At 38.8% G+C, this 25,691-nt stretch overlaps 1 protein-coding gene across 4 annotated transcripts in view; it reads right to left on the reverse strand.

The window, feature by feature from the left end:
* Positions 1 to 652: 652 nt before the first annotated feature.
* Positions 653 to 25,691, reverse strand: part of ZMYND11 (zinc finger MYND-type containing 11) — a 104,887-nt gene continuing 79,848 nt past the window's right edge. For all 4 annotated transcript variants that reach the window (XM_027886152.1, XM_027886155.1, XM_027886154.1 and 1 more), the window contains 11 exons: positions 19,414 to 19,491; positions 18,922 to 19,014; positions 17,354 to 17,441; positions 16,199 to 16,254; positions 15,407 to 15,484; positions 14,746 to 14,864; positions 12,694 to 12,901; positions 10,977 to 11,045; positions 8,869 to 9,141; positions 7,592 to 7,777; positions 653 to 3,047 (listed from right to left, as the gene is read on the reverse strand). In XM_027886152.1, the coding sequence (XP_027741953.1) occupies positions 2,925 to 3,047; positions 7,592 to 7,777; positions 8,869 to 9,141; positions 10,977 to 11,045; positions 12,694 to 12,901; positions 14,746 to 14,864; positions 15,407 to 15,484; positions 16,199 to 16,254; positions 17,354 to 17,441; positions 18,922 to 19,014; positions 19,414 to 19,491 (1,371 nt within the window). In that variant the 3' untranslated portion in view covers positions 653 to 2,924. The remainder of the gene's footprint in view (positions 3,048 to 7,591; positions 7,778 to 8,868; positions 9,142 to 10,976; positions 11,046 to 12,693; positions 12,902 to 14,745; positions 14,865 to 15,406; positions 15,485 to 16,198; positions 16,255 to 17,353; positions 17,442 to 18,921; positions 19,015 to 19,413; positions 19,492 to 25,691) is intronic.

Consider the following 25,691-nt stretch of genomic DNA (forward strand, 5'->3'; position numbering starts at 1 on the left):
TAGGGAAATTCTTAAATTACCACAGTGAAAACAACTCTCACAGTGTCCCTCCTGCAGTCCTAAAGTCCTAGTGGGGCTCCAGGAAGACCCACCCTGCCTGTGACTCGTTCCCAGATGGCCCTTTCTCTTGGGGTGGCTGTGGGAAATGCTTTATGAACAGCAGCACCAGGATGAACCCTCAGCATCCTTGGGCACCTCACTGGCACCAAGTCCTAGCTTTGCAAATCAGAGAGAGACTGTGCTGCTCAGGCCTGCCTTGGCAAGAGAAACCTTGCTGTCATTCAGTTGAAGCTGAATTCACCTCTCAGTCCCTCCAGGTGGAATTACTTTATTAACAGAACACATAACAGGCTCAGGCTCAGGGAGTCTGTGAGCCCCAGCCTGGCTTCTGGCAGCACAGGATCTGGCACAAAAACCAGAACATGATGGATGTAACCCTGGGAGGCTGCTGAGAGCCACGTTAAATGCTGAAGCCCTCCCATGGCCCTGCCAGCTCCCCTCGAGTCAGAAGAAAAGTTCCTGGGAGTTCAAGCACTTGTCCATGGCCCAGGCCTCTCTAGGTGAGAAGAAGTAAAAATTGCAGCCTCACCCACGGCCACCCAGGGGCATGATGATAACTGGCAAAAATCAACACAGACACTTTCAGTGAGGGTTTTTTTTAAATACATTTATTAACCAATGTTAACACATTAAATGACTCTATATATTGCTAGTCAGAGCAGCTTACAAAATGCCAGAATGCATCATAAACTGGACAGCCACAATGAATAATTACAATGTGCATAGTGGCTAAGCTCAACACTTTAATATAGCTTTATGATTTGCAGAAAAATTATTTTTAAATCATGATTCCTAAAACAATCAATTGTAATTTTACCTAAAACTTATACAAAACCAGGCCACAATCTTTTTTTTTTTTGTTTTGTTTTTTTTCTTTAAAACACACAGTTTTCACACTGTAGTAACTTGGAAATGTGCAACCGTGTCAACAGAGACAAAAAAGCCAAAGTAACACGAATCTTACTTTCATGCAGCTATCAGTTAAATATTACATATTCTGGAATGATTTTACACCAAAAATATTTCCACAATAACTTGCTTTCATAGGGGTGGATCGAAGTTTTGGAACTTGTAAAGTAATTGAACAAGATTGATTTTTAGTTGTGAAGTGTTTTACAGTCACAACACAGAGGCGACAAAAGTTAATTACACATTTATCAGGCAATAATGTAGCTGTGGTAATACAAGTTACCATCTACTTACTATTTTTTCCAATCAACTTACCACTTAATTTCTGCAAAATATTGGGCATTATTTGGCGGTATCTAGTCAATTAACTTATATCACCACTGTAAGTAAAAAAGGTCAGGATTTCAGTGGTAGTTCACAGAAGTCTTAGTAATATTTTCGTCTTTAAAATGACCCTGACAAATCCTAGAGAAAACTCTTTAAAAGGCTTTCCTCCTGATTCTTCAGCTTCCATCGTTCCATCATGTAATTGCTTTCAATAAATATCAAAGATCTAAATAAATATTTACAAATTATTCCTCTAACTTCTCAAAAAATAGCTGGATGATTAATGGGCATATGACTCAGTCTAAGACCAATCTTTGAAAGAAACTAAAATGTGGAGACACTTTAAAAGAAAAGCTATTTAAGTAAGCTTTACATCTATTTAAAAAATTGTCTCTGAACATGGATGCAATTCATATATCTATATATAAAACAAACAAAAAGAAAATCATTTTTCAACTATCGATCCATTCCTATTGGTAATGCTTCTTAATCCAGACATTCCGCAAAATACAGACTTTTTACAAATCACGGCATCTTTAATACAAGAAAATTAACATGCATTATTCTTCATTCTGAGTACAGTGATGGAGCTCATTATTAGGCAATGACCCATTACTACAAACATAACGGCTTCTGTGAAACTTAAGTGCTTTTTCTCCTTTTATTATCAAGTTACGATGGACCAGGTGACACCAGATCATAGGTGGTCAAATGACATTGGATTGGGGAGGCTGAAGGGGGGAGCAATAAAGTAATTTCTATGCCTCATAATTCCGAGTATGTATAAAGGTAGTTGGGTTTTTTTGTTGTTTTTTTTTTTTTTTTTTGGCTTTTCTTATTCTTGTTACAAGCACTCATGTTAGGACAAAGATGAAATGTGCAAACTTCAAAATTTAAATATTCATTTTTCTCTAAGATCCAGCTCAGTAAAAGATTACCCCAGTTCCCTGTGATTTTAAACTACAAGATCAAAGCTAATATTTTGTTATAAAAGTTATATATTGAAAAGAAATAATGAAAATAAAACACAGTTGGGAAATATTTAAGAAAAAATACGCAGGACTAGCACCTGCTGTGTCAACCCTGTTCCCTAAATTCAATCATGTACCCACTGGTATAACCAATAGATAATGCCTTTAAACAGTAAAATTAAGCTGAACAAAACCAGCTCAACAAGGTTAAGAAATAAATGTTACATCAAGGTAGTATGCTTCGTTTTTCTGAAACAGTTCTGTCCTTCTTACATTCAGATCTAGTTTTTACATGTTCCATTTGTTAAACTTGCATCATTTTTCTGTTTATAGATCTGCTGTTTTTAAAGATTAAAATCTCTGTAAAACCTAAAAATGTTTTAAAATTTGCTGAAAATGCAACAAATCCTCTAGTTTAAAATTATTTAAAGTAACCTGCTCCCACAGATGTTAAATTTATTTCGCCGACAAAATTTTGGAGGAGCACTGAACAGAAGACTGAAATTACCTGTGCAAAATTTCTTTTACGAAAAGTGTTTAAAGGCTGGTGCAAAATGGGAAGCAAATTCTAAACAATTTTGGCTTCTTGGAAACAAAAACCGCTGTGTCTGAGAATAGCAATCATCGGGGTGGTGTTCTGGGGGAGGAATAACTCTTTCATCTTTTCCTGCGGCAGGTACGTTTGTGTTCAGCATGCCAGTGCTCCTGCTGACACTTGATGGAGCAGTAGGAAGTGTTCCAGCAGCAGTGGTACATGGCCTCCTCTTCACAGTTGTAGCACTGGAGAGAACAAACGAGATGGGATTACCACCCTGGCAGGATTGCTCCTCACCACCATTCTCACCCGTCCAGGGATGCACCAACACATGCCGAGCAGGGCCTCTCCTTTATTTGTGCTTGGGGCATCCAGAGGCAGGAGGGCGTTTTTCACACGTGCTGAGTGAAGCAGCAATCTTCGGCAAATCTGCACAATGCTTTCATGTTTACCAGAATCTGGATTATTGTTTTTCAAAAAATCATCTCTCATTTAAGAAAACTCATCTCCCAGGATGATGGACTGACATTTTTCAGCCACACGGTGCAGGAACCATCTTTTACCCTGCATTTGTGTAATAGGACCCTGATCTATATCTTAAAAGCTACAATAAATCAACAGGCACTTCTGGCGTGAACAGTTCTGTGCAAGCTTGAAAATTGGTGTTTCTGAGGTTTATTTACAAGCCTGACCTGTCTAGATGTTGCTGGGGAAGGTCCTTTTTGGCTAGAAAAATCTCAAAAGTCACAAGAATAACATCCCAGGAGACAAGAATGATTTGTTACTGAGTGGTTTGTTATAGCCTGTTTAGGGTAGGTCTGCAAGGAGGTCACTGTCTCTGGGGTTTGCTGACTGCCAGGCAGCACTGCAATCTCCTGACTCGTGCTACATCAGTGCTACTGAGAAGATCAAGAAAGTGCCTTTTCCTCCAAGTCTTCCAGAAATGATGGAAGGCCTGTTGGTCACAGGATGGCTACCTGGGCTCTTGCCCCTTGTCATGCCTGCCAGGACAGCACAATACTCCTGAAAGGTATTGCACAGCCCATGGTTTATGCAGAATTACTTGGGTCTGGGGACTGCTGCAGCAGAGAGGATTTCTACCTCAGAACACACAGAACACCCCCAGTATTCTGGGGAAGCTGGGAGAGTGACTTGGAAAATAACCCTGTGACCTCTGAGTAACTAAAAAAAGTGAACACAACATGCTGGTCAACACTACGGGTGGTCATCAAGGAGGTACAGCACCCACAGGCAATGTTCAGGTGTTCAGATGGGTTTATAACCCTTAGGAGAGTGTTGCAAAAGCATTAAGTGTCATTCTGACAAAATTCTATAAAGTAGGGTGGCATTGCTGCTAAAGGTGCCATTCAAACTCTGCATCCTTGAAAGCCAGATTCTAATGACCTCAGATTTGTCTTTCTGACTCTGGTCTGCTCAAAATCAGAGTATCCTTAGGAATCCAGTCTGAAATGCTTACTGCATGATGGGGAACAGAGAGAGGGATATCACACAGTCTGTGCAGGCTGTTATCAAACCACAGAATAATACACAATTTACTTTTTATGTCCTGCCTAGCTACAGCACTGTTAATAAAACAGAGAATTACAAAGAAAACAAACCAAACTGCCTTAAAGCAAAACAAAAAAAAAAACCCACAACCCACACTACTGAAAGATAGATCCAAGAAAGCCAGCATTTACATTGGCTAAACTGACAGCCATTTATTTACATCAGCAATAAAGGGACTGCTGTAGCTCCATGAGAAGGGAACCACTCCATTTTCCTTTAATAATTTAGCTCCTGGGAAGTTTATTTGTAGAAATGTCTGCAAACAAGTGTCCTCTCGAGAGCTGTTTTCCTGGTTTTTCATGTTGCTGGCTGCCCACAAGCCTTTGGGAGCCATTAGGATCATCTGCTGGAAAGGTGCAGGGAACAGCTGTGTCTCTCCATCATGTACAGCATGGGTCTCAGCCCAGAGACCAGCTCCACATCTGCTTGCTTGGAGAGATCAAAAAAAAGCTAAGACAGGAGAGGACAACTGATCTGTGGGTCCTGCACTTCCCTTTACATATGCTGGCCAGAAGTGTGGGACGTAAATCTCCACTTACAAAAGGAAAGTAGTGTCATCTGTGCTGGTACCAGCACATGTGGCACAGGAGGCAAAATGCCAGGTGGCCTCAGGCCTCCTCTTTTCTTTGTATTTTCCTCTTTCTAAATGTTATCAATCACTTGGGGTTTTCTTTCAGACAGTACACATCACAGACAATGCTCATTCACTTAAAAACCACCTGTTGCAATTTAGAATAAATATGTGTGTAAATAAATTTGATAGAAACGAAGTTAAAAGCTATCCATAGAAATGACTTATGCACCAATTTAAACAAGGATTATACACAAATAAAAGAAACGGGAGAAACTAAAACAAAAACATTGTCAAGACCAGCAGTCCAGCCTGTATTCTGGAGGCCATCAGGCTGCATAATCTCACGATTATTATCCCTCCCTTTAAATTTCTTCCTTTCGTTTGCTATTGACTTGAGGTATCTGTATATTAAACCCAGATTTTCTGGAGATATAAAAATTAAACTGGGCTAAGCCAAGGGGATTGTGACCAGTTGGAGCAACAGGAAGTGTTGTTCTCTAACTATTCATTAGTCTCCTGAGGGCTGTGAATGCATCTTCTCATGTCCCTGTGTACCACAAGCAAAATGATCCCTTCATCCCATCCGGATTTATTTTTTTTAGATATGAGAGAAGGACAAATACAATGTGAATAATAGCAGCTGTATTCCCAAGCCTAGATGTCTGCATTACACAAAACCAGAGGTCTCAGCTTCTAATTAAAAAGCAAAGCCACCAAAACTCATTTAGTATGTGTGTTAATTACATGAGATTTTGGTAAGGAGGTATCATTATAATAGCAGCATACAAGTGCAGTACTACACACCAGGGACTGTCATTAGTACCACTGAAGAAAAAGTCACTGGGGAGTTGTGTAATTGGACCAACTCCAGCCGCCTAAGGCTGTGTGTTGGCAGGCAAATCCATCAGCTTGAATGCAAAGGTCTTTATCCTTACCCTCCCTCTCCTGTCACATGTAAACCAGCTGCCTGTATGATGCCTTCATTTAAGGTGATGATTGACAGATAGTTTGAGGCCACAGAAATGGGTAAGGCTGTCAAATGCTATTTATATCTTTGATTGTCTTGCTTGGTAAGAGGCTTTATGCACATGATAATAAAATGCAGTGATGTGGTACCAGGGCACTCTCTGATGAGGCTGAAGGATACGGTAAAGGACGCCGGAGCAGATGAAAGTAAGTCTAATCAGTCTCTTTTGTAAATTTTGCCTTCAAAAACACCAAAAACCAGAGAGAGCTAAGAGTCTAGACTCACAAACAAGTTACTGTGCCCCAGTCACTGCATGGTGGCAACAGTTCACATGTGGGCGCTTGACTTCTGACAGAAGAGAGTTAATTTGATGTATTCTACAGTGGCAAAGGCAATTCAATTTCCCTCTCCAGAGCCACAGGCAAGCACACACACGCAGACAGCAGCTTGTGACACACTGAACACAGTAACTTGTTCAAGATGGAGACATAAAGAACTTCTCTGGTCCACAGAGACAAGTAGGCAGGGAGGAAATTTCTCACTGACAGAGACCCAAGTGCTGCACCATCATAACACCCACAGTAAAATCTACAGGAGGAGCAGAAATAAAGACTCTACAGTAGCTCTGGCATTTGAAGTAATTGTTCTCTTTCCAAAAACCAAACTTGTAACTGTGATAGTCAGCAACCCACTGTCTCGCCTGAGTATTTGTTCCACTCTTCTCCAGAGCAGAGTTTTCCCTGCAGGGACCATGGTTTCATGTGTAAGCACAGGAACTAATGAGGCTGAGAAGCAGCAAAGAGCCCTTTTACAGCAGAAGGCAAACCAGGCTGTCCCTCGGCTCAACATGCCACCTCGTGGAGGCTCCTGCTCTTTCCCAGCCCCACCTGGCCAAGGCAGCGCTCTAGTCTTGTGCCCACCACTCTGTGTGTTATAGACAGCTGTCACAGTGCAGTGTGACCTCCTGCACGATGGATTTCACTCCCTAGTTCTCTGAAAATTAGAAAAGAAATAGCAAAGTCTGTGTGTGTGCCAGACTCCCAGTTCCTCAGCACAGTGATTTCCACCTGCACCCCGCTCCTGGCTGGCAGCACAGTAAGTTAAATGTCTATTTTCATTTTCCTAAAGGGCATACCAACATGGTTTTTTTGTAGTTGATGATGCAGATTTAGCTTAACCACTGAACAAGGGAGGGAAATATATTTCAGAACGTCATGTCTTAAATACAAAAGAACATAAAAGAGCTGCAGAAAAAGTGAGGAGAGGAAAAAGCCAAAAGGATATCACTACCAGCCTTATTAGCAGGGGAATTCAAACTGATGCAGCCAGATATTGTACCCTCGGGGGTCTCGAGATCAAAGGAGTGTGAATATAAAGCAAAACATGTCTTACATGGAGTAAAACTGCATTTAGAAAAAAAATATTTTGATAGTAACATCTGATTGGGCTAGAGAAGACGGTGCTGTTAACACTACCAAATTAGAATGGAAAGTAATTGGAGCATCAAGTTGAAATTCAGAGAAAATTTGAAAGTAATAATATGAAGGAGAGGGTCTGACAGCTGAAAGACCAGTGAAAGAGCAGTGCATTTAAAAGTAAGGGAGAAACCACCTTCAACTAGCCTGCATATGCATTATACATTTCCACTTATCCTCTTGTGATAAATTTTTGACACTTACCCACTGCTTCTTCTTGGTCTGGGAAATCAGTTGCTTGTGCTGGCCTGCTAGTTTCTTAATTTCTTCTAAAAATTCCTCTTTGCACTTCTCCTTTACCTGCTTACATTTCCTGTCCATCTCTCCTTGTGCGTTGGCCACAGCTTTATTTACAGCTTGCCTTTTCTCTTCTTCCATCTCTGTACGCAGCTGCCACAAGAAAGTCAGCAAAACAAGTCAAGGGACAGCTACTGGAAGAAAAGTATCTTCTTTAAACCTCTACTCTTGAAACCTCTATTACTGATGTGGGTAGAGATCAGGTAATTAGGGATTTCTTCTATTTAGAAAACAAAAAGTGCTCTTTTAAGACTTATAACAAAATAAGAAATGTTCAAAATAAAAATATCAATGTATTTCTATTCTGCTAGGCATCTACAAAACCAGCGAAATAGGCTCTGTGTATATTTTGTCAATGATCACTTTACAACTTCATCGATTTGTCTTGGAAAAAGATTTTGTCTTTTCCAAATCTACAACTGCTTATAAATCTGCAGCAAGGGCACGATGGTAAATACAAAATAGAACATCCCTGAGTTCAGTTCGAGGTACCTTTTAGTATCTCTTACTTTAATTCATTGTTAATGATGTTTCCTTGCCCTTGCTCAGGTACCTAAAAGCTTGGTGTCTTAATTCTACAGGATAAACCCTTAAACTTCCTGGGTTCATTCCACACTCCTTCATCCAGAAGGAAATTCATCTTGTCCTAAGACAGGTATGTAAGAGTGGTCAGACAAATCATCTTCTAAATTGTCCTGCTCTCTCCAGCCAAAGGTGACCAGGTCAGGCTTAAATACTGAATTTTAAAACAGTTATTGTTAGTTAAGAAAATTCAAACAAATTTCACTGACCCTATTCAGTCCTTAAGTTCGAAGACTGACCAAAGAAGAATTATTTATGAATAACAGTTAAACAATGCCATTGTTTAGAATCACACTTGACAATGGAGACAAAGGCTTTGGAAACAGATACTTGTGAATGGACAATTATCTTCAGTTTTGGACCACAAACTGATTTCACTTGAAAAGAATGAAAAAAAGCAGGAGATTTCTGTTCAAAGTAGGTCTGTTGGTATAGAAATTGTCTAAAAAGCAATAATGGAGACTATTTTTATGTAGTCTCTTTGGAAAAGGTTTTTATTCATCTTCTTACGGCTGTTTGTTACAAAAATAGAAAAGAATGTGAAAAAAATCTACACTTCTCCTCTCCTCAAACCAGTGTAGGTGGTGTTTGACAAGTGTTACCTTTTCCACTGCCTCTCGCACAACTCTCTCAGTTTCTCTTTTGTGATCAGCTTTCATCCTGTCCTTGAAATCATTAAAGATTTTGGTGTATTTGTCATGGCACATGTTCTGACACACTCCATCATTACTGGTCTGGGTGCTCCGATGCAGCATTTTTGGAGAAGAGGCACTTAACTTCTTAGTCTGAGTTGAGACTGAAACTTTTTCAATGGGCTGAGGCATTGTGGGAATTTCCTGGCTTGAACTTACTGCTTCAGTTTCAGGTTCTGGCTCCTACAGAGGAAGAACAAACTTATAAATCTAGATATCAAAACAGAACAATTCAACTTGTTAACAATACAGTTCCCCCGAGACAAAATGTCTCATGATTAATGCCAGAGCAATTAATGTGAAAGGTTTCTGTTAAAGACCTTTAGTGCTAAAGGGATGTGGGATTCCCTAAGGAAAACCAACATGACAGTGGGTAGGCTCTTCTGTCAGGCTCTCCTGAAGGAAGCACACAAATGGTATCATTATGCCAAACTCACCAGCTTCACTTCCCGAAATGTACAACAAGTCTCAGAGGTTATGTTGAATCACTGCAGATCCCTCGGGGTTACTAAAAGTTTGCTATAGATACTTTTCCCCCCCCTACCATTCTGCCTGAAGAGACTGTAGCTGCATGGACAAGGTGCCTGAATTGTTTTGGCAAACTCTGGGCTTACTCTGGCCCAACAGGCTCCACTGGAGTCTGTAATATTCCACTGATTCCATAGAACTGCTGCAAAGATTGATTAGTACTTCAAAGGTGCTTTGAAGATGAAAGGCTAATGAGCGTCTGCGTCTTGCTTCCAATAATATAGAACTAGACTTGGATGACCACAGAAGCTTTATATAATTACACAATTATCAAGAAAAAAGTCATAGTTACTGTATGTACTGTACTGAATTTAGCTGCCTGTGTTATTACACTAGAACACCAATTGCTCCCGCTCTTAAGAACAGATCAAAGTAATATTCCTGAAAACTCTTATTGATATTTGAAGTGTCTGAAGACACAAATGATAGTTTTTTATTTTTTAACTTAGACGCTTTAAGGCTCATTTAACAGTGCAGAGACAAAACATACAGTCCTTGTAACAACAACCTTGCTCAGAACTAGATTTTGTGCCTGTCTGTGTGATGGGGCACTGCTCACACCAATCAGAAGACTGACTGTGTATCCCCTTTTGTAATCAGTTACTCCCTAAGAGGTGGCTGTGATTGACTTCTGGATCACTGACCAATTACGAGCATAGCTAAGAAGGCAAATCTTAAGACAATAAATACAAGCAAATCACAGCATTTGCTTGTCAGAAAACAATAAACATGACAAGACATCCTAAACGGTTTGCTGCAGGGAACAGCCCAAACTGTGTGTCACTGCCTCCAGCGATGAAGGTGCCTCCTGCGGGATCAGATACAATGGGGAGGTTGGTGCCCAGGCATTAGGAATGTTCATGCCTGTATTTCAGCCATCAGCACCATCCCACAGAACTCTGCTGCTAAAATACCCAAACCCTCCTCTGTAATGGTATCCTGAGTCCTCTTGCAAGGACTGGGGCATATGTGCAAATTTTTCTTAGTGTTCAACGTGCAGCTGGAACAGGGCCAGGGAAAAAGTCCTTGGCAGTCGGAAGCAGGAGATTTATGGCTCTCTCTGTAACTGCCCCCTTGTGTACATGTGCAATAATGCAGCCCTTGGTTACCGGATCCTTCCCTGTGCACTGTGGGATAAACAAGGAAGTTCCACAGACAAAGAAGGATATGATATTTCATAAAATTAACTGTCTAGTTCTTTGCTCTCTATAGACTTACTTAGTAGCCTGAGTTTGTCATTAGAGAAAGAAATGCTGTAAGCTGACTTGATTTATTCATGATATAGTATGTATATTCCCATGATGACACAAGTGGCTTGCATGTGGAAGGCACAATTATGTTTGTTAGCAAGGAGAACCAAGCTGTGGGGCTGGAATTAACACTGTAAAACCAGTAAAAGGTGACTGAGATTGAAGGAGTACTTATTAAAATTTGCGTAGTATTTTTTGTACTTTGCTATCTCTACAAACATCTTAATTGAGGTTACTTACTTCTTTCTTTAGTTCCATACTCTGGTTACGTCGTCCTTTCTTTGCTCTTGGTTCCTGAGTAACCTTCAGCTGTGAACATTAAGAAAAGCAAATTGAAGCAATCAAAAAACCAGTTCATATAAGTGGCATTCACTGCAACATGACCAGTGTGCCTTTTATTTGTGATTATTTACAATTATGTAATGTATCTGATACAAAGTTGAATAGTTTTTTTAAGTGAGAAGTGCACACAATACACTTGCCACATTGTCACTGATGATTGATGGCATGAAGAAACAAAATTCATGAACAAGTTCTAACATTCAATATGCATTAGCGAAAATACTCTTAACCATTCCTTTCTTCATTTAACACACAAGTTCAAACACTTGTTCTCTGAAATATTCTGATATTGGTGACCCATCATGAGGCATCAGATCCTGTCGGATGCCAGAAAACAGCAATGATTATAAAGAGAATGTAAATATATAAATACGGTAAGACTATCCAGACTTGATTATAACTGGAGGGGTATGGAACTTCATGCTTTAGAATAAATGCTCCTGTATCCAGGAAAACAGCAAAACAGGTATAAGCATTAACCAAGTAAAATATGATGGAAGTAAAAGTTGAGATGGAACAGATAATATGTAAATGGACACAGACCCTCAGACCCTATGACTGATACTTCAAAAAAAAAAAAAAAAAAAAAAAGGAAAAATGACACTGTTATCTTTTATGTGTAACCATTTTTCTGTTTCATCACACACAGTTGCACGACTGCATATGAGACATTAAATAAAAGGGTTATAAAGGGTTAGCTGAGCAAGTCTGGCTAAAAAACCCTAAAACCACTTTGAGAAGGAGCATCCCCTTAAACAACTGTAGTTTTATAAGCCTTAAGTTTTCAGCACCAAATTGGGTGAAAGGCCTCTTTGACAAAAGGACAAAGGAATAGGGTCAAAGCATGCTGATTTTTTTAAAATAAAGACTTAAACAGAGGACAGTGGTTTTAAATAAGGAAAGATGTTGCTAGGCTGCCAAAAATACAGAGCAGCATCCTGCAAGCTATGAAAATCTTACTGCCAAGTCAGTAATAGTGAATATATAACACACTCTTGAACAATGAATGACTAGTGAGGTTCAGCTGTGATAAGGGAATTTCCACATGGAAATGCAAAGTTTTGTATCTTGGCCATTTTTCCTCTTTGTCTTTTTTAAAAAAGAAATGTTTTCAATTACTTTAATCAGTTGCTGGCCACATGGTGCTCAAGTGCAATGTTTGCACCTAACTTTAGATGGACTTGCTGAAAATGTCATGGCTGGTGTTACTCAGGGATCTGAATGGAGAATACTGTATGAAGTGACCATACTTGTGAGAAGGTGGAACAGCTACAGGGCTGTCCCTTGACAGGACTCCAAGAAGGCAGTGTTTCAGTCTATCTGATATCCATGACATTTAACTTGAACATTCCTACTTAACTTTAGAAATCTTGATCTGCCTCATCAAGGTGCTGTGACAAATATTTTGAAACTTCTGAGAGGTCATCCAAGAAACTGAGGAAAGAGGAAAATCTATATTCTTGCTACTACTGAGCTACAAAACATAGGGAGATTTGCCCTCACAAACCTGTGGACAGAGCACAAGGCTTATTTATTAGTAGAATTAATCAAAAATATGCCATCTTTGTACCCATCAATAAATTGCACTGACTGCTAACGTTATAGCAGCACTCACCTGCTCGTTGCTGGTGGAAGAGATACTTGACTCTGCCTCCTCTTCCCCTTTATCCTCATTCTTTGATTTCCAGAATCTCCCCTCACGAAGAAAACGCTGGTGCAGTTCCAGCTCATCACAGGCCTTCTTCCACCCCATACTGCGTTTCACGTGCAGCCGATGGATGTTAACTGTGATATCTTGAATGTTTTCAGAGGGGATCCAGGCCCTTTTGAATTCACATTATGAACAGGTTCAAAAACATTTAATACAGATGAAGGCTCTCAACCTGAGAAACTGACTTCAAAAGCAGTTTTCCACAGTGGTCTATCACTGACAATTCCTTTTTATTCAGACAAGTTTTTTTTTTTTAAAAACGGGACTGCTTAATAACAAAATGTCTACCGACAGACATTTTTGTTATTATAAATACTCATTAGCTGTGGGTGCTGTGGGTGAGTCTCTCTCATTTTTGATGTGCCCAGCATCAACAGCAGCCAAATCTCGTACCTGCTCTCTTGCTAAACACCCTGAGTCAGAAACATCTTTACTGGAGGTTTATATGCTAAGTCAATTTAGCTCTTGACCTCTTTGCTAAAACTGTCAAGGAATGTACCAACTTATCACCTTAAATAGAGACATTTTGTACTTTGGGTCCCAGACCATGAGGTCTGAACTTTTGTGGGGGCTGTCATGCTCTTTTGGACTGAATTCATGCCAATGACTTGGTTCCAAAGTTACTTTGTCCTCTTAAATATGTTCAGAGTCCTCATAGAGTTGGATGGGCAGCTCTTAACATTTTGAAAGGTTATACCAAGCACCCAGCAACATCAGACATTAAAGAAAAAGAGTCACTGCCATGCATATCTGCTTAATAGAGGAAATACAGTAACAAATTAAATGTATGTGGACGGATTCTTAATTCTTGCAACATGAATTTTATTTCAGTGAACTCAAAGAAACAATGGCAACTTACATCAGCCAGAATTCATCCTTTTGCCCCAGTCCAGCACAGTAACTGAGCAATGGCACTATAGTTAAATGTACTTTGCCTTTTGTATCAGCACACACTTAAGAAGTTGCAAGTACCTCATCCCACAGGTGTCAAATTACTGTATTAAGTAGTTTTAAACAATGTGAACTTCAAGCTAAAATTACTAATGAGATAAACTATATTTGCAAATAGATACAAGGTAAATCATCCTGTGATTGAATGGAATAAATAAAGATTCCTTACCCACTTTTTGACTCTGAGAAAGTCTTAGTAGTTCATTTAACAAGGGAAAACATGTTATATACTGTGCAAGTTACACTAAAAGCAATTTAAATAAACAGTCTCATAAAACACTGTTACTGAACTGTCTAGGCCCTTTGGGAATGCACCAAAATATACCACCTTCCCAACAACCATGAATTACAATGCAAATGTCTCCTTTCTTCACATTATAGGCATATAAATAAAACAGAAAAAAACCCCAGTATATCCACTGTAGTAACACTGCTATAACCCTCCCCAAATGCTGAACAGATGACTGCAAGATGGAAGTAAAAGCTGATCTCTAAGACTGACGTTTCCAATGTAAAGAGTGACTCTGGAGTTGCAAACTGGCTCACAGCAGGAGCTCTGTCAATGTTCTAGCAGTGAGACACAAACATTTGTAATGTGTATTACGTTACTAAAACACAGAATTGCAGTGTATCATCTGCTCAGATGAGAAATTGCACAAAGTCAACACTGCTGATAGTAAGAGTACATTTCTGTCCAATTTTCACCTTGGCCTGGATTAGCAGGCTGCTACTGATTTGAAGAAACGGTTGAAGTTCACTTGCTGTCTTTAATTAAAATGGCATTAAGTAACATCCCTATGGCAACTGTGGAAAGGGAATCTCTGAGCCATTTGGACACTCTGGATGTGTTAGACTGAAATTTAAATTTTCTGAAACAATTATGGCAAGTATTCAGCCTTTCTAATGTTGGCAACTAGCAACCAGCCAGGATTTACAACATGATAGATGAGATAAATTCTTTTAAGTATTGTTTGCAAAAAGCAGCATATGTAATTAATAAATTACCTTTGGTGGTGATGGCCAAAAAAGCGAACATCAACTTGATTGTCCTCTTTCTGCATGACTTTGGCTGGCCAAAACCCAAAGCCTTTCATTTTGGCCCAGACCAACTCATGATTAGGTATCTGGAAAAAATGTTGTATTTATTATTGGATATGAAACATTATATTGATATCACCCACAAATATTTTGCTGTAATACTATGCTAGTATCTTAAGAATATTTTTGCTGTTTACGCCATTTTTATCTTCTTACAATACATATTTCCCTGTTAGATATGTTGTTAAAAAAAATTAAAAAAAAAAAATTTAAAAAATGAAGTCTAAAAAGGGTCTAACTTTCTATTGAAAACAGAGATCTTAAGCAGCCTAAAAATTAAACTTGTCTTTATAGATTCATTTCAGGAGCAAAGTTTTATTTCTATAAGCTCCTTATTTTCTTGCGAAACTGTTGTAAATGGCTGATTTCCAAGTTTTATAACCTATATTGTTACAGCTTTGAACTTCAATCAACACTTCACTTGTATAAAATATCTAGGCTTACAGAGTCTTAACCATGCTTTTGAAACAAGCCTACTGAAATGGAATATTCAGAGCGTTAATGACACCAAAACTGAAGGCTTTTATACAGAAGAGCAAACAAATAAAAATCTGTGTCAGCAACATACACAAGGATAGCAGAACCAATTGTCAGGTCGTGCATTTGACAAATAGAAACAGTTCTTGCAAAGCTGCAGTTCATCCAGCTGAAAAAGAAAGAAAAAAAAAGGTAAATAAGCCAAAAAAATCCTATTTATGTGACTTCAGTAGTATCCCTCTCTCTTAAGTAGTAAACTTTTTCAGCCCTGCCTGCTAATTTGGTGGAGCTACTTCTGTCTGTGCAAACTAGAGATGTGAAACTAAGGTGGGCTGTGAGAGGATGAAAGACAAGCTTCAGAAACATTACTCAAGTTTCAGAAAACCCAGGCAGAGGGAGGAGACTAATTGACACATTAATGATCTATTATAGATGAAATGCAAAGAACAGTTCTTAAAATTCATCAAATATTTAAAGTATATTATGAAAGAATTAATTCCACTGTACAAAAGGAGAAAGTGTGCCAGCTCCCCTAGCTGTATTTTTTGGTCCCCTCTGAATATTGAGAAAGTGCCCATTACAGAATTTAGTAGAAATTTATATTTTCAAGTGCAATTATTTCTAGTTGAGTTATATACTATTTGATTATTTTCAAAATTAAAATCTGAATATAGGTATTTTTAAAATTTTAGTCTAGTTGCCCAGAAAAAAACCCAAAACAAACAGAGAAAAGAGGAATTCTGAATCAGCTATTAGACAGTGGAGAATAACTGTAACAAATTTGACACCCTTTTTATTTTTATAATATGAAAAATTATTTTCTTAGATTCTGAAATGAAAATCAAGCATCTTGACCACATCTTGGTTACTTGGTAGTACTTACTTCATGACACGTGTCTTTGTAAAGCATCCTTGCTATATCGGCTTGTTCACTGTCCGCTATAAATTAAAAATAGATGGTATGAACAATCACAGTATGATCACAGTGCTCACAAAGATTTGCAGCTGTCATTGTTGTGACTTTCACTACAATTGTCGTGCTTGAGAATACAAAACATAATTTAATCACTTGGACAGCCCTTCCATTTAAAATTTTCTAACAATCAGTTCAATATTTGTTTTCTGTGTCATATTTATATGCAAAAATATGACTTTTACACTGAACAATACAAGCACACATCTGAGGAGTAGCAGCAGGGAGACACAGTTGCTCTTAATATGGATCCAGTTTCTTTCTCTGCTAGTGCCTTAATGACACACTGCAGTTGTCCTAAAACATGGCTCTCTGCTATCACCACTCAATGGGAACACAGGTACAGTCACAAAAGTACCTCTGCTCTGAGCGATGCTTCACAGACTATTCATCACACTGAATGATTCCCTTTACCCCTGTGCATTCCTCTATTACCACATTCACATCTCTCCCTACCAACCACAGTGCGAGTCTCCTGGTGCTGCACACAGACTGGTCCCACCCTCCTCCCACAGCTTCCCTGATGGGGGCCATGTCTGCAGGAGGGAACCTCGTTACAGGACCTGGCTTTAGTTTCTGGACACAGTGGTGGTGTTTGTCCTATTTGACGGCTGTACCTCCACACATTGCATCAGCAGCACACTTCTAGTGTGGATGCAGCTACATTTGCTGTCACAATAAGGCAGATATTGCCCAAAAGAAGCATGTGCCTCTAGTACATATTTTTGCCGATAACACCACATCAGAAATCAGATCTCTTTCTATCCTAGGACAACAGATGTATATTGGCACAAATCCACAGTATAGACTGACTGGGGCTGCATAAGAAACAGGATGGCAAAGGTGAAAATTGCCATTGAGAGGTTTAGCCAGAGAGAGGGAAAAAAGTTCCACAGTAGGTGGGCCAGAAAAGACCCTGAAAGGTCCTCTTGCAGCTTACTTTAAGGGCTCTCAAATGACCTCATCCACACCTAAGACTATCTATACCAAATTCCATCCTGAACTTTGAGTTTCCTACAAATAAAGACAAATGAAACAAAGCAAGCAGTAAATGTAGTATTTTACCTCCATAGAAAATCACTGTGTTGTGTAGAAGCAGTTGAGCATCTGCTTTGAACTCCTCATAACTCCTGTACTTTCCTTCATTTACTTTCTACACAAAAGAAAACATAGAACTGTGAAAAAACTGTAAAAGTGCTCTACCTGTTTAATGCAGAGAAGCTTTCACATTTCTGCATTATGCAACACAAATCAGACACTGCTTTTCCTGCATACAGAAGGAGTACTTACAATGCTTTGACATGGTTTGTTAGTACCTGAGCACTGCCTGCATTGGTCCCTTTATGCAATGCCCAGAAGTAAAATAGATCCTTTAACACTTGACCAAGTTTCAAAAGTATTTTCTTGGTTAGAACAGGGTGAATCTGGAGTAGCTTCAGCATAAGGTATGGCCCAGAACATTTGTTAAAATTAAAATATATTCCCTGAGGAGAACATTTTGTACCTTAAAATAGCAGCTAGTTTCAAATCAGTGCTGACTGCCTTTAAACTTCCAGGATCTTCACTTGACAGCCAGGTTTTCTGATGAAAGTTGATTCTCCTAGTCTTCCAAACTCATAACAAATGCCTACATGGAGCCATGAAATTCATTTTCCTAATCTAGTCTTTTGTCTGATATGGAATGCAGCGTTTTCAGTTGTGCTCTGTCAAGAACACCTATGAGAATTCTAATCATCAAGCAAAACATCATCAATTTATAGGATGTTATCAAGGCCAAAGGACCTTCTGTGGAAGGAGGAGAAGGTGGTAGAGTGAAAGGAAGGCCTGACCTATTTTCAGGCTCAACTAGTGTTGACAGTACTTCAAGCCAGGCAGTAGTGCTGGTCTCCAAGACTGTCAGTGAAGCTATTGTTTATTCATGTGTTTCTATAATAAAACAAAGGCTTTTCACATCTCTGGTTGTAAGGGGCACGATATACCCCAGTACTGCACAGTAATCCAGTTATAGCAACGAGTAAAGATGAATATGCTGTTCATGCTGGTCATGTGCAGTTGATTTATATGAGTCATGGTCAGACCTTTGTTCCAGACAAAAGGGACAACATATTTACTAGTACTTTATTTTTGGAACAATTAATGCAAAACAGATGTTTTGAGTGAGTCTTGTTCTTTCATGATCAACAAAATGATTGGTTCTTTATGAATCATTTAGATGAATATAAATTTGACACCTACACAAGGGCGTAATGACTGAAACTGGAATATGGTCAAAAACATTGGGCCAGATATGCAAACATACGCACTTGAATCCATATTCAGCCATTTAGCTAAAGGTACTTTGTCTAAAGATTTTACCTACCTAGAGCTCCTAATAAAATCTTAGGACAAAAGAACTTGAGGATACTTTATGTCTGAAAAATAGGCACCACTCAAAATGGTTTTACTCAGTTACCTATTTATGAGGAAATGATTGAAATGCTAAGCTCCCATATCCAATGCTGGATACAATACTGAAATACTGATAATAAAGAGAATTAATCAGGATTAGTACTTTAGTCATGAAGGAATTTTTAGTCCTTCAGTGTTTAAAGACACCATAAGCAGCGTGGAAGTTAGAAAGCAAGTCACTCTACCTCCTGTATAGTAGGAACATCAACCGCTGAGTGCACCAGCCTTCGGTACATTGGGTGTTTGTTGTCTTTCCCTTTCTTGTTTAGATCTATAGCCTGAAAGGACCATGAGACAGTGTATGTTATTGCATTTAGAATATGCTTAAAACACAAAAAAGATTAGAAAATGCAATAGTTTGGACTGTTTCAGGTGGGGACTACACAAGGCCAAACCAGGGATCCACAGGCTGGCAGATCACATGTGCCTCAAACCTGAAAAATGTCCATTCCACAGGAGCCACAGGCCCAAGGCATAACCTGCTCCTGCCAAAATGATACTAACCCGAGCAATAAGGCCGGACAAGTGTATGTTGAAATACACACACCACTTAGGAGAAGGGAAATAAAAAACTCCTTCTTCTTGCCCTCCTCCCTGCACAGTCACCCTTGGGCAACCATAATGCACCCTCTCCAGTGCAGCACAACACTGAATAAACTTCCCTGTTTCAGACTCACCCGCTCCTTCATACGAGAGACTATGAATCGCAGGTATGTGCTCATCTCCTGTTTACTTGTGTTTTTCTTCTTGATACTCTGCCAAAGAAAAACAGGATCATATTATTATTTTAAACTTGACTTCAAAACTCATCCAATAAACATTTTATCTGCATTAACTTATAATTTGAAAAGGTAACTTTTAATCACATAACGCACAACTTTTTAGGGAAAATCTTTTCTGGGAAATTAGTAACACTGACATGTCACAACAAATATATATGTTGCTTTGAATTATGTCTGGGCTGAGGACTTTAGCTACAGAAGAATTACAAGTTTTATTTCCACTTGTATCCATTATAGTTTGTCAAAACCTCTCGTAAAAAAAGTGTCTAATTAGAATAAAGCAATAAGAAAGGCATTTTAGGCAGTAGCTTAAAATTTATTTAATGGTCTTTTTATTACCAAGGCATAAATACTTTCAGTAAAATAAGAAATGATTTAAAAAATAATATCCTGTACCATCTACAAATTATGTGCTTACTAAGCAAAATGACACCATCTGGAAGGAAGTCAAATCGGTTCTAGCCAGTAGAAACTCAGAGTACTTTTTACTGCTCAAGAAACATAGCAGTTGTGGATTTTTGTGGTTCTTCCTTCACAAAATCTAATCCAGATTCTGGAACATGGATCACTAATTTTTAGCAGTTCAGGATCCAGAGTTTTTTTCCTCTCAGTCTAGTATAGAGATTAATCCCTACCCTTCAAAGTCCATAAAGTCCATCCAGGCTAGTGGGAAGCCCTGTATACAGAACATGTACTACTTAAGAGAAGGTGGCTCTCTGCAAATGCCTAATGTGCTCTTACAAACCAGCCTTTCCAATTCCAGATCACAGCAGCTGTGCACAGCTCTGCATGGCCTTACAACAGCTGGTTGATATGTGCTATCTCCTCCCTGCTTTTACCTACAGTACTCTCCAAAACAAAATTACAGTGAAAAAACAGCATGGGTTCCAGGTTTATTATCCTGAAGTGTTTTTAATTGCTCACATCTCTTGCAAGGCATTTACTCCTCCCCACACCTCCTTATGCACTCTGTGCCAAGCTGAGTTCTCCTCTTCCTCATGCCTCACATCACCACCTGCATGTAAACTGCGCAGACTAAACTGGCTCAGTTACACGCGCATCCTCAAAATCTGATGGCCTTCAGCAAGATCCACCTAATTGTGCAGATGACTGTTGCTTAGCAAACACAAGAAAAAACTGAATCCATGTTCTAACAGGTAACTAAAAGAGTTTGAGGCTTAAGGATTATCAATCGTTAAAAGTGTGCTATTTCTCATTGAATTACTTATATATGACTCTGAACATATAGAGGGAGCACACACACTGAGTACAGAGCAACTACTTTTATATACTTACTTGGCAAGAGTAAAAATTACACATTAACGCAAAAAAAAATATAAATTGATAGGATTTGGCTCTGTCTCCTCTGTTTATATTCCTTCTGCAAGACACTGAAGACACTGAAAATCACTGGCCATGTCTCGTGGTTTCAAAGATGTAACCTATGCATCTCAGGATTGTACTGACTGTCTCTTTCTTAAAATAAAATTGTGCCCAGCACTACCTGAGAAGATGTTTATTTAACTAATAGCAATCAGAATCATTACAAACTGTGCTGAAATACCAGTTCAGTCATGAACCTACTTACATACTACAATATGCATAACAACACTACAGCTTTCTCCTGACTACCACTGAAACTCACTGTTGTGGAAAGGGTCAGCCCCAGGTATTTCTAATACCTACAGTTCCTTTAAGCATTATTTTCATAATATTAATGGTTGCCTGACCTTCCTTTCAAACTCTGGACTGAGACATAATTTTATCCAGTCCCATATATCTGAATCACCTTCTGTAATATTCATGTTTTACTCTGACTGTCATAAGAATGTGCATTCTGCTGGAATTCAAATCACCTATTCAGTTTCTCATAGACCAACATTGTTACTGCAAATGAAAACCCAAATGTGCATTAAATTATCTGCATTATGAAATGCTGCTGTCATTTTGTCATTTCAGGCACCAGAGTGCTGTGTGCTTGCAAATGACACAGCATTTTAAGAGACTGAAACTTATAAGAACACAATAAAACTCACTTGCACTGCCTAGTCCTTCTACACCTCTTTTTCTGACATGGTTCTGAATTTATCATCCTTTGAATTCATGTGAACCATTTTTCATGCCCTGCTGGGCAAGACAGTTTGTAAGAGACTGTGTCAAGATAGATGGTTTACAGTCTTATCCTTCAGATCATCAGAAAAGATAGATAGCTGACTTTGTATCATTATTGATGTCAGCAATTAATATCATCTTAAGCATCAATGAAAATGATATAATTAACTTGCCAATTCAGGCAAACTTGAATTTCTCCACTTTTCCTTCAATTCCCTACCCTGATTTACTTTAAGAAAAATTTGATCTCCACGTTTCTGTACTAAATTTTGAAAGGTAATAAATTAAGGGAATTGGAGCCTATGAGCCAGTAAAATGTCTTTTTATGGCAAGGTTGCTCACCCTTTGTAGAAAGCAAGTTATATTCCAACCCCTTAATTCACTTTTCAACAAAGAATAGCCATTTAGGAGGAACCATTCACACATTCTTTGGAAGTTATAACGTAAAAGGTGTAATTTAAAAAAAAACCAAAAAACCTCTTCTTTGTACTTTGAAGATTTGTAGTGTTCTCAGACAAGTCAAACTAGAGCCACTTAAAGCATAAAAATAGATAATACTATATGGGGAGTATATTTTGCATAATATCAACTTACACTGCTCTGACACAAGACAAAATACCTGCTTTAAAGTCCCTTTATTCAGAGTGATATATAAGCAAGTATAACTGAAAATTAGGTCTTCTAATTTCCTCCATTCAGGAAACAATGATAGTGGCTTGTGAATCTGTAAAAGTGGCAAGGTCCACTGTGTATCTTCTTCCACAGTCAGATCAACTAAGATATGCTACCGCAAACCTTGTTTAAGTTCAAGTTCCTTTCAAGGAGATTGTTAAGATTCAATTCAGCCTTCAAAATATTCTCAGGATTCTTATACTTGTAGACAGCCTATTTTTGGGATATATTATCTTAATATAGGACTGTGTTGGGTCTGGCTGAGATGAAGTTAATTGTCTTCACCGAAGCTCCTATGGTGTTGTAATTTAGATTTGTGACCAAAACAGTGTTGATAACACATGGGTGTTTTGGCTCTTGCTGAACAGTGTTCGAACAGTGTCAAGGCCTCAGCAGTTTCTCACTCTTCCCCCACAGTGGATAGACTGGGGGCTACACGAGAAGCTGGTATAAGACACAACCAGGCAGATAACCTGAACTAACCAAAGAGATATTCCATGCCAAATAATGCCATGCTCATTTGAGAGCATGAGAATGGGACAGGAGGGGTTTAGCCATCTTTAGCTCAGGAACTGGCTGGGTATCGGTCTGTCCTCGGAGGTCGGAGTGATTGCTTTTGCGTTACTTTTGTTTTATTTCTCTCTTTTCTTTCATTTCTTCACTTACTTAACAATTTTTACCTCAATCAAAAAGTTTTCTTCCTTTCCTCTTTCTCTGTCCCACTGGGAGTTGGGGAGATGCGAGTGCTTAGCTGCCTATTGGGGTTAACCCACAACATGGACAATACCCAAGTCCCACCAATTTTTTTTGAGAAATCTGCAAATCTTCTGCTTTGAATCAAGGCAAACTGAAAGGCTGGTCAGGGCATACATGTTTACATAAAGGATGTAGGAGTGAAGTAATAACCTTCACAATAGCAATCCTCATGTAGAAGATTAATGAGATCTGGTAGGTGAAAGGCCAAGGCTGCAATATAACTGTGCTTGTGGGTGCAGGAAATACCTTATATATGCCCTATTCTCTGCAGCACATCTGTTACTTAGAAGCTGGTACCTGAGGGTTGGATTGACATTGCTCTTTATATTTAATATTCCAGATTAATAATAGTACCTAGCTGTTAGAGAGGGTAGCAATATATTGTGCTGGGCAGGTGTGACTTATTTAGCAATTCCAGCACACTTATAGTGCAGGAATTCACCGGAAGACTTTACAAACCACACAAGGTTAGCAGCAGCTAGGGGTACTGCCAAGAAACACTCTATCCTGCAGTAGCACCAATTACGATGGAAGTAAGGAATCCCTGCACCCTGAGTTACCCTGTAGCTCTCAACTCCCAGGGTGACAATGGTCACGATGCTGTAGCTGCTGCAATCTTCCACTTGAAGAGAAAAAACAGAAAACCTCTAAGAAATCCAAGGTGTCAGTGCCAGCATTCTGTCTAGCTATAAGCATTTAAATTACATTTTCTCATGGAAAGAGGTTTCTGTTTCCCTATAATCTCCCATTAATGAATATTGTTTCCCTTCCTCTTTCACCTGTCCTGTGTATAAACACATCAAAGAGCTGAATTTCAGTTCAGTGATGGATTATGTGAAGGTTGCTCAATGACAGATGCGTGTTTCTAAGGTACCAGTTTCATTTTCAGAAGCAATTCACGTTTCCAGGGGGTCTATCTGCAGAGGGGAACTATGTGCATGAGTCTAACATATATTCACCACTGCTCTTTAGAAACTCCTTACTTTACACACTGGCCCTTGGATTTTTTTTAGGGCTTAAATTTCCAGAGGAATTTGGTGCTACATATGGAAAGCTTTACTGCTCTACCGCCCTCTCAGACTTCCAACCCTCAGGTCCTCAGGTTTAGAAAGGTATGCAGGCACATGGAATGGGTCTCTGAGCAATCAATGTGCCCTGTGCCCTAAGTACTGCACAGAAAAGCTTCTACAAGAGCAAAATACAGCCTAAGACTTGCCTCTTTCAAGATCATATGCAGTTAAATTAGAATATTAAAAGCATCAGGTTCTTTTGGAAATGTTACAGCTGAATCCACAAATTGATTTCTACTTGTATGGTGCATTAAGCCCTTTCTGAATATGAAGCATCACATGAATTAAAAATGCCTTTATGTGCACAAAGAAGGTGGTAGGAGACTCTAAGTGGAGGTTTCCCAGTTTTCTCACTACTGTGGACAAATTTCTTTGTACTTTATTAAGTGCATCCTATGCAGTGCCCAGTTGTGCCACCTCCCTGAACTACTCAGGGGTCTGTGGGAGGGACCTGCTGAGGACTAAAATCTCCTCAGGTGTGGGCTCTGTGCACTGAACCACTAGTCCTACTCTAGGACTTCCCTTTACCCATCAATCCATGACTATTATTTGAGTGATCACGCCAAACCTTGTTCCAGGAATGTTTCATCATACAGTTATCTAACAAACTCCTACCCTAACACCCCATAAAGTAAGTTATATCCTTTCTTCCTTCCTTGTATTTTGCAGTAACCACCTTGACTGACAGCTACTACCAAACACCCCCTATCCAAGCACTTGAGTTACTTCACGTAAGTGACCTCCATCTTTTCGTGTTTCTCACTTGTCAGATTTTGTCTGAACTTGATTGTCAACTGCATAATGGTGTATTTTTATGCACTCTATGAAATGCTAGTACAGTACCAGAACTGAGAAATAGCCTATTTATACAATACTTATCAGCACAGCTTATTAACATCTTATTTAAGATCTTAAGCTTTACAGATTACTTTAGTCTCATATGTATAAATCCCACTAATACTGAAACACCCACTATGATAGGTAAATTGGTTATAAGTCCTTGTAAAGCACATGTGGAAGACCAATCTCTGATCAGATGATTGCACAAAATTCAAGAGTCAAGTGAAACCATATGATTATTTCTTTATTTTTGTTTCACAAATCAAAATCTTTTTCTCAGGGATAAACTATATATCAACATGATTAATATTGCCTTTCTATAAAATTATTTTCAAATCTGAATTTTTAGAAAATAAATAATAATAGTCAGTTACACCAATGTGTCAATATTCTTCTATTCAGAATTTTCTACATATCTATTTCCCCTCCAAAAAAACCGCAAGTGTTTTTGCAGTACTTTCTGTAATTTTTAGGTGCCAAATTAACAGCTGAAGAAAATTAATTTCCTTTTTTCATCCCATCTAAGAGCAGCAATAAATGTATAAGTCTCCTACGTGCTTCAGAGACTGAGTTGACTAACCCTGTCTTGATCAGACCACTCCAGTACTGGGGAATGTAATCTCTAAGATCATTCAATATTAAGAGTTTCTCTTGTGACCTGTCTACCAGGAATTTTGCTGATAATACCAATTTATTTCACTTAAGACAATGATTAGTCAACAG

This window comes from Empidonax traillii, unplaced genomic scaffold (assembly GCF_003031625.1).
Source record: "Empidonax traillii isolate 1590-97213 ecotype Southwest subspecies unplaced genomic scaffold, ASM303162v1 scaffold178:size2223814, whole genome shotgun sequence".
NCBI classification, from domain to species: domain Eukaryota; kingdom Metazoa; phylum Chordata; class Aves; order Passeriformes; family Tyrannidae; genus Empidonax; species Empidonax traillii.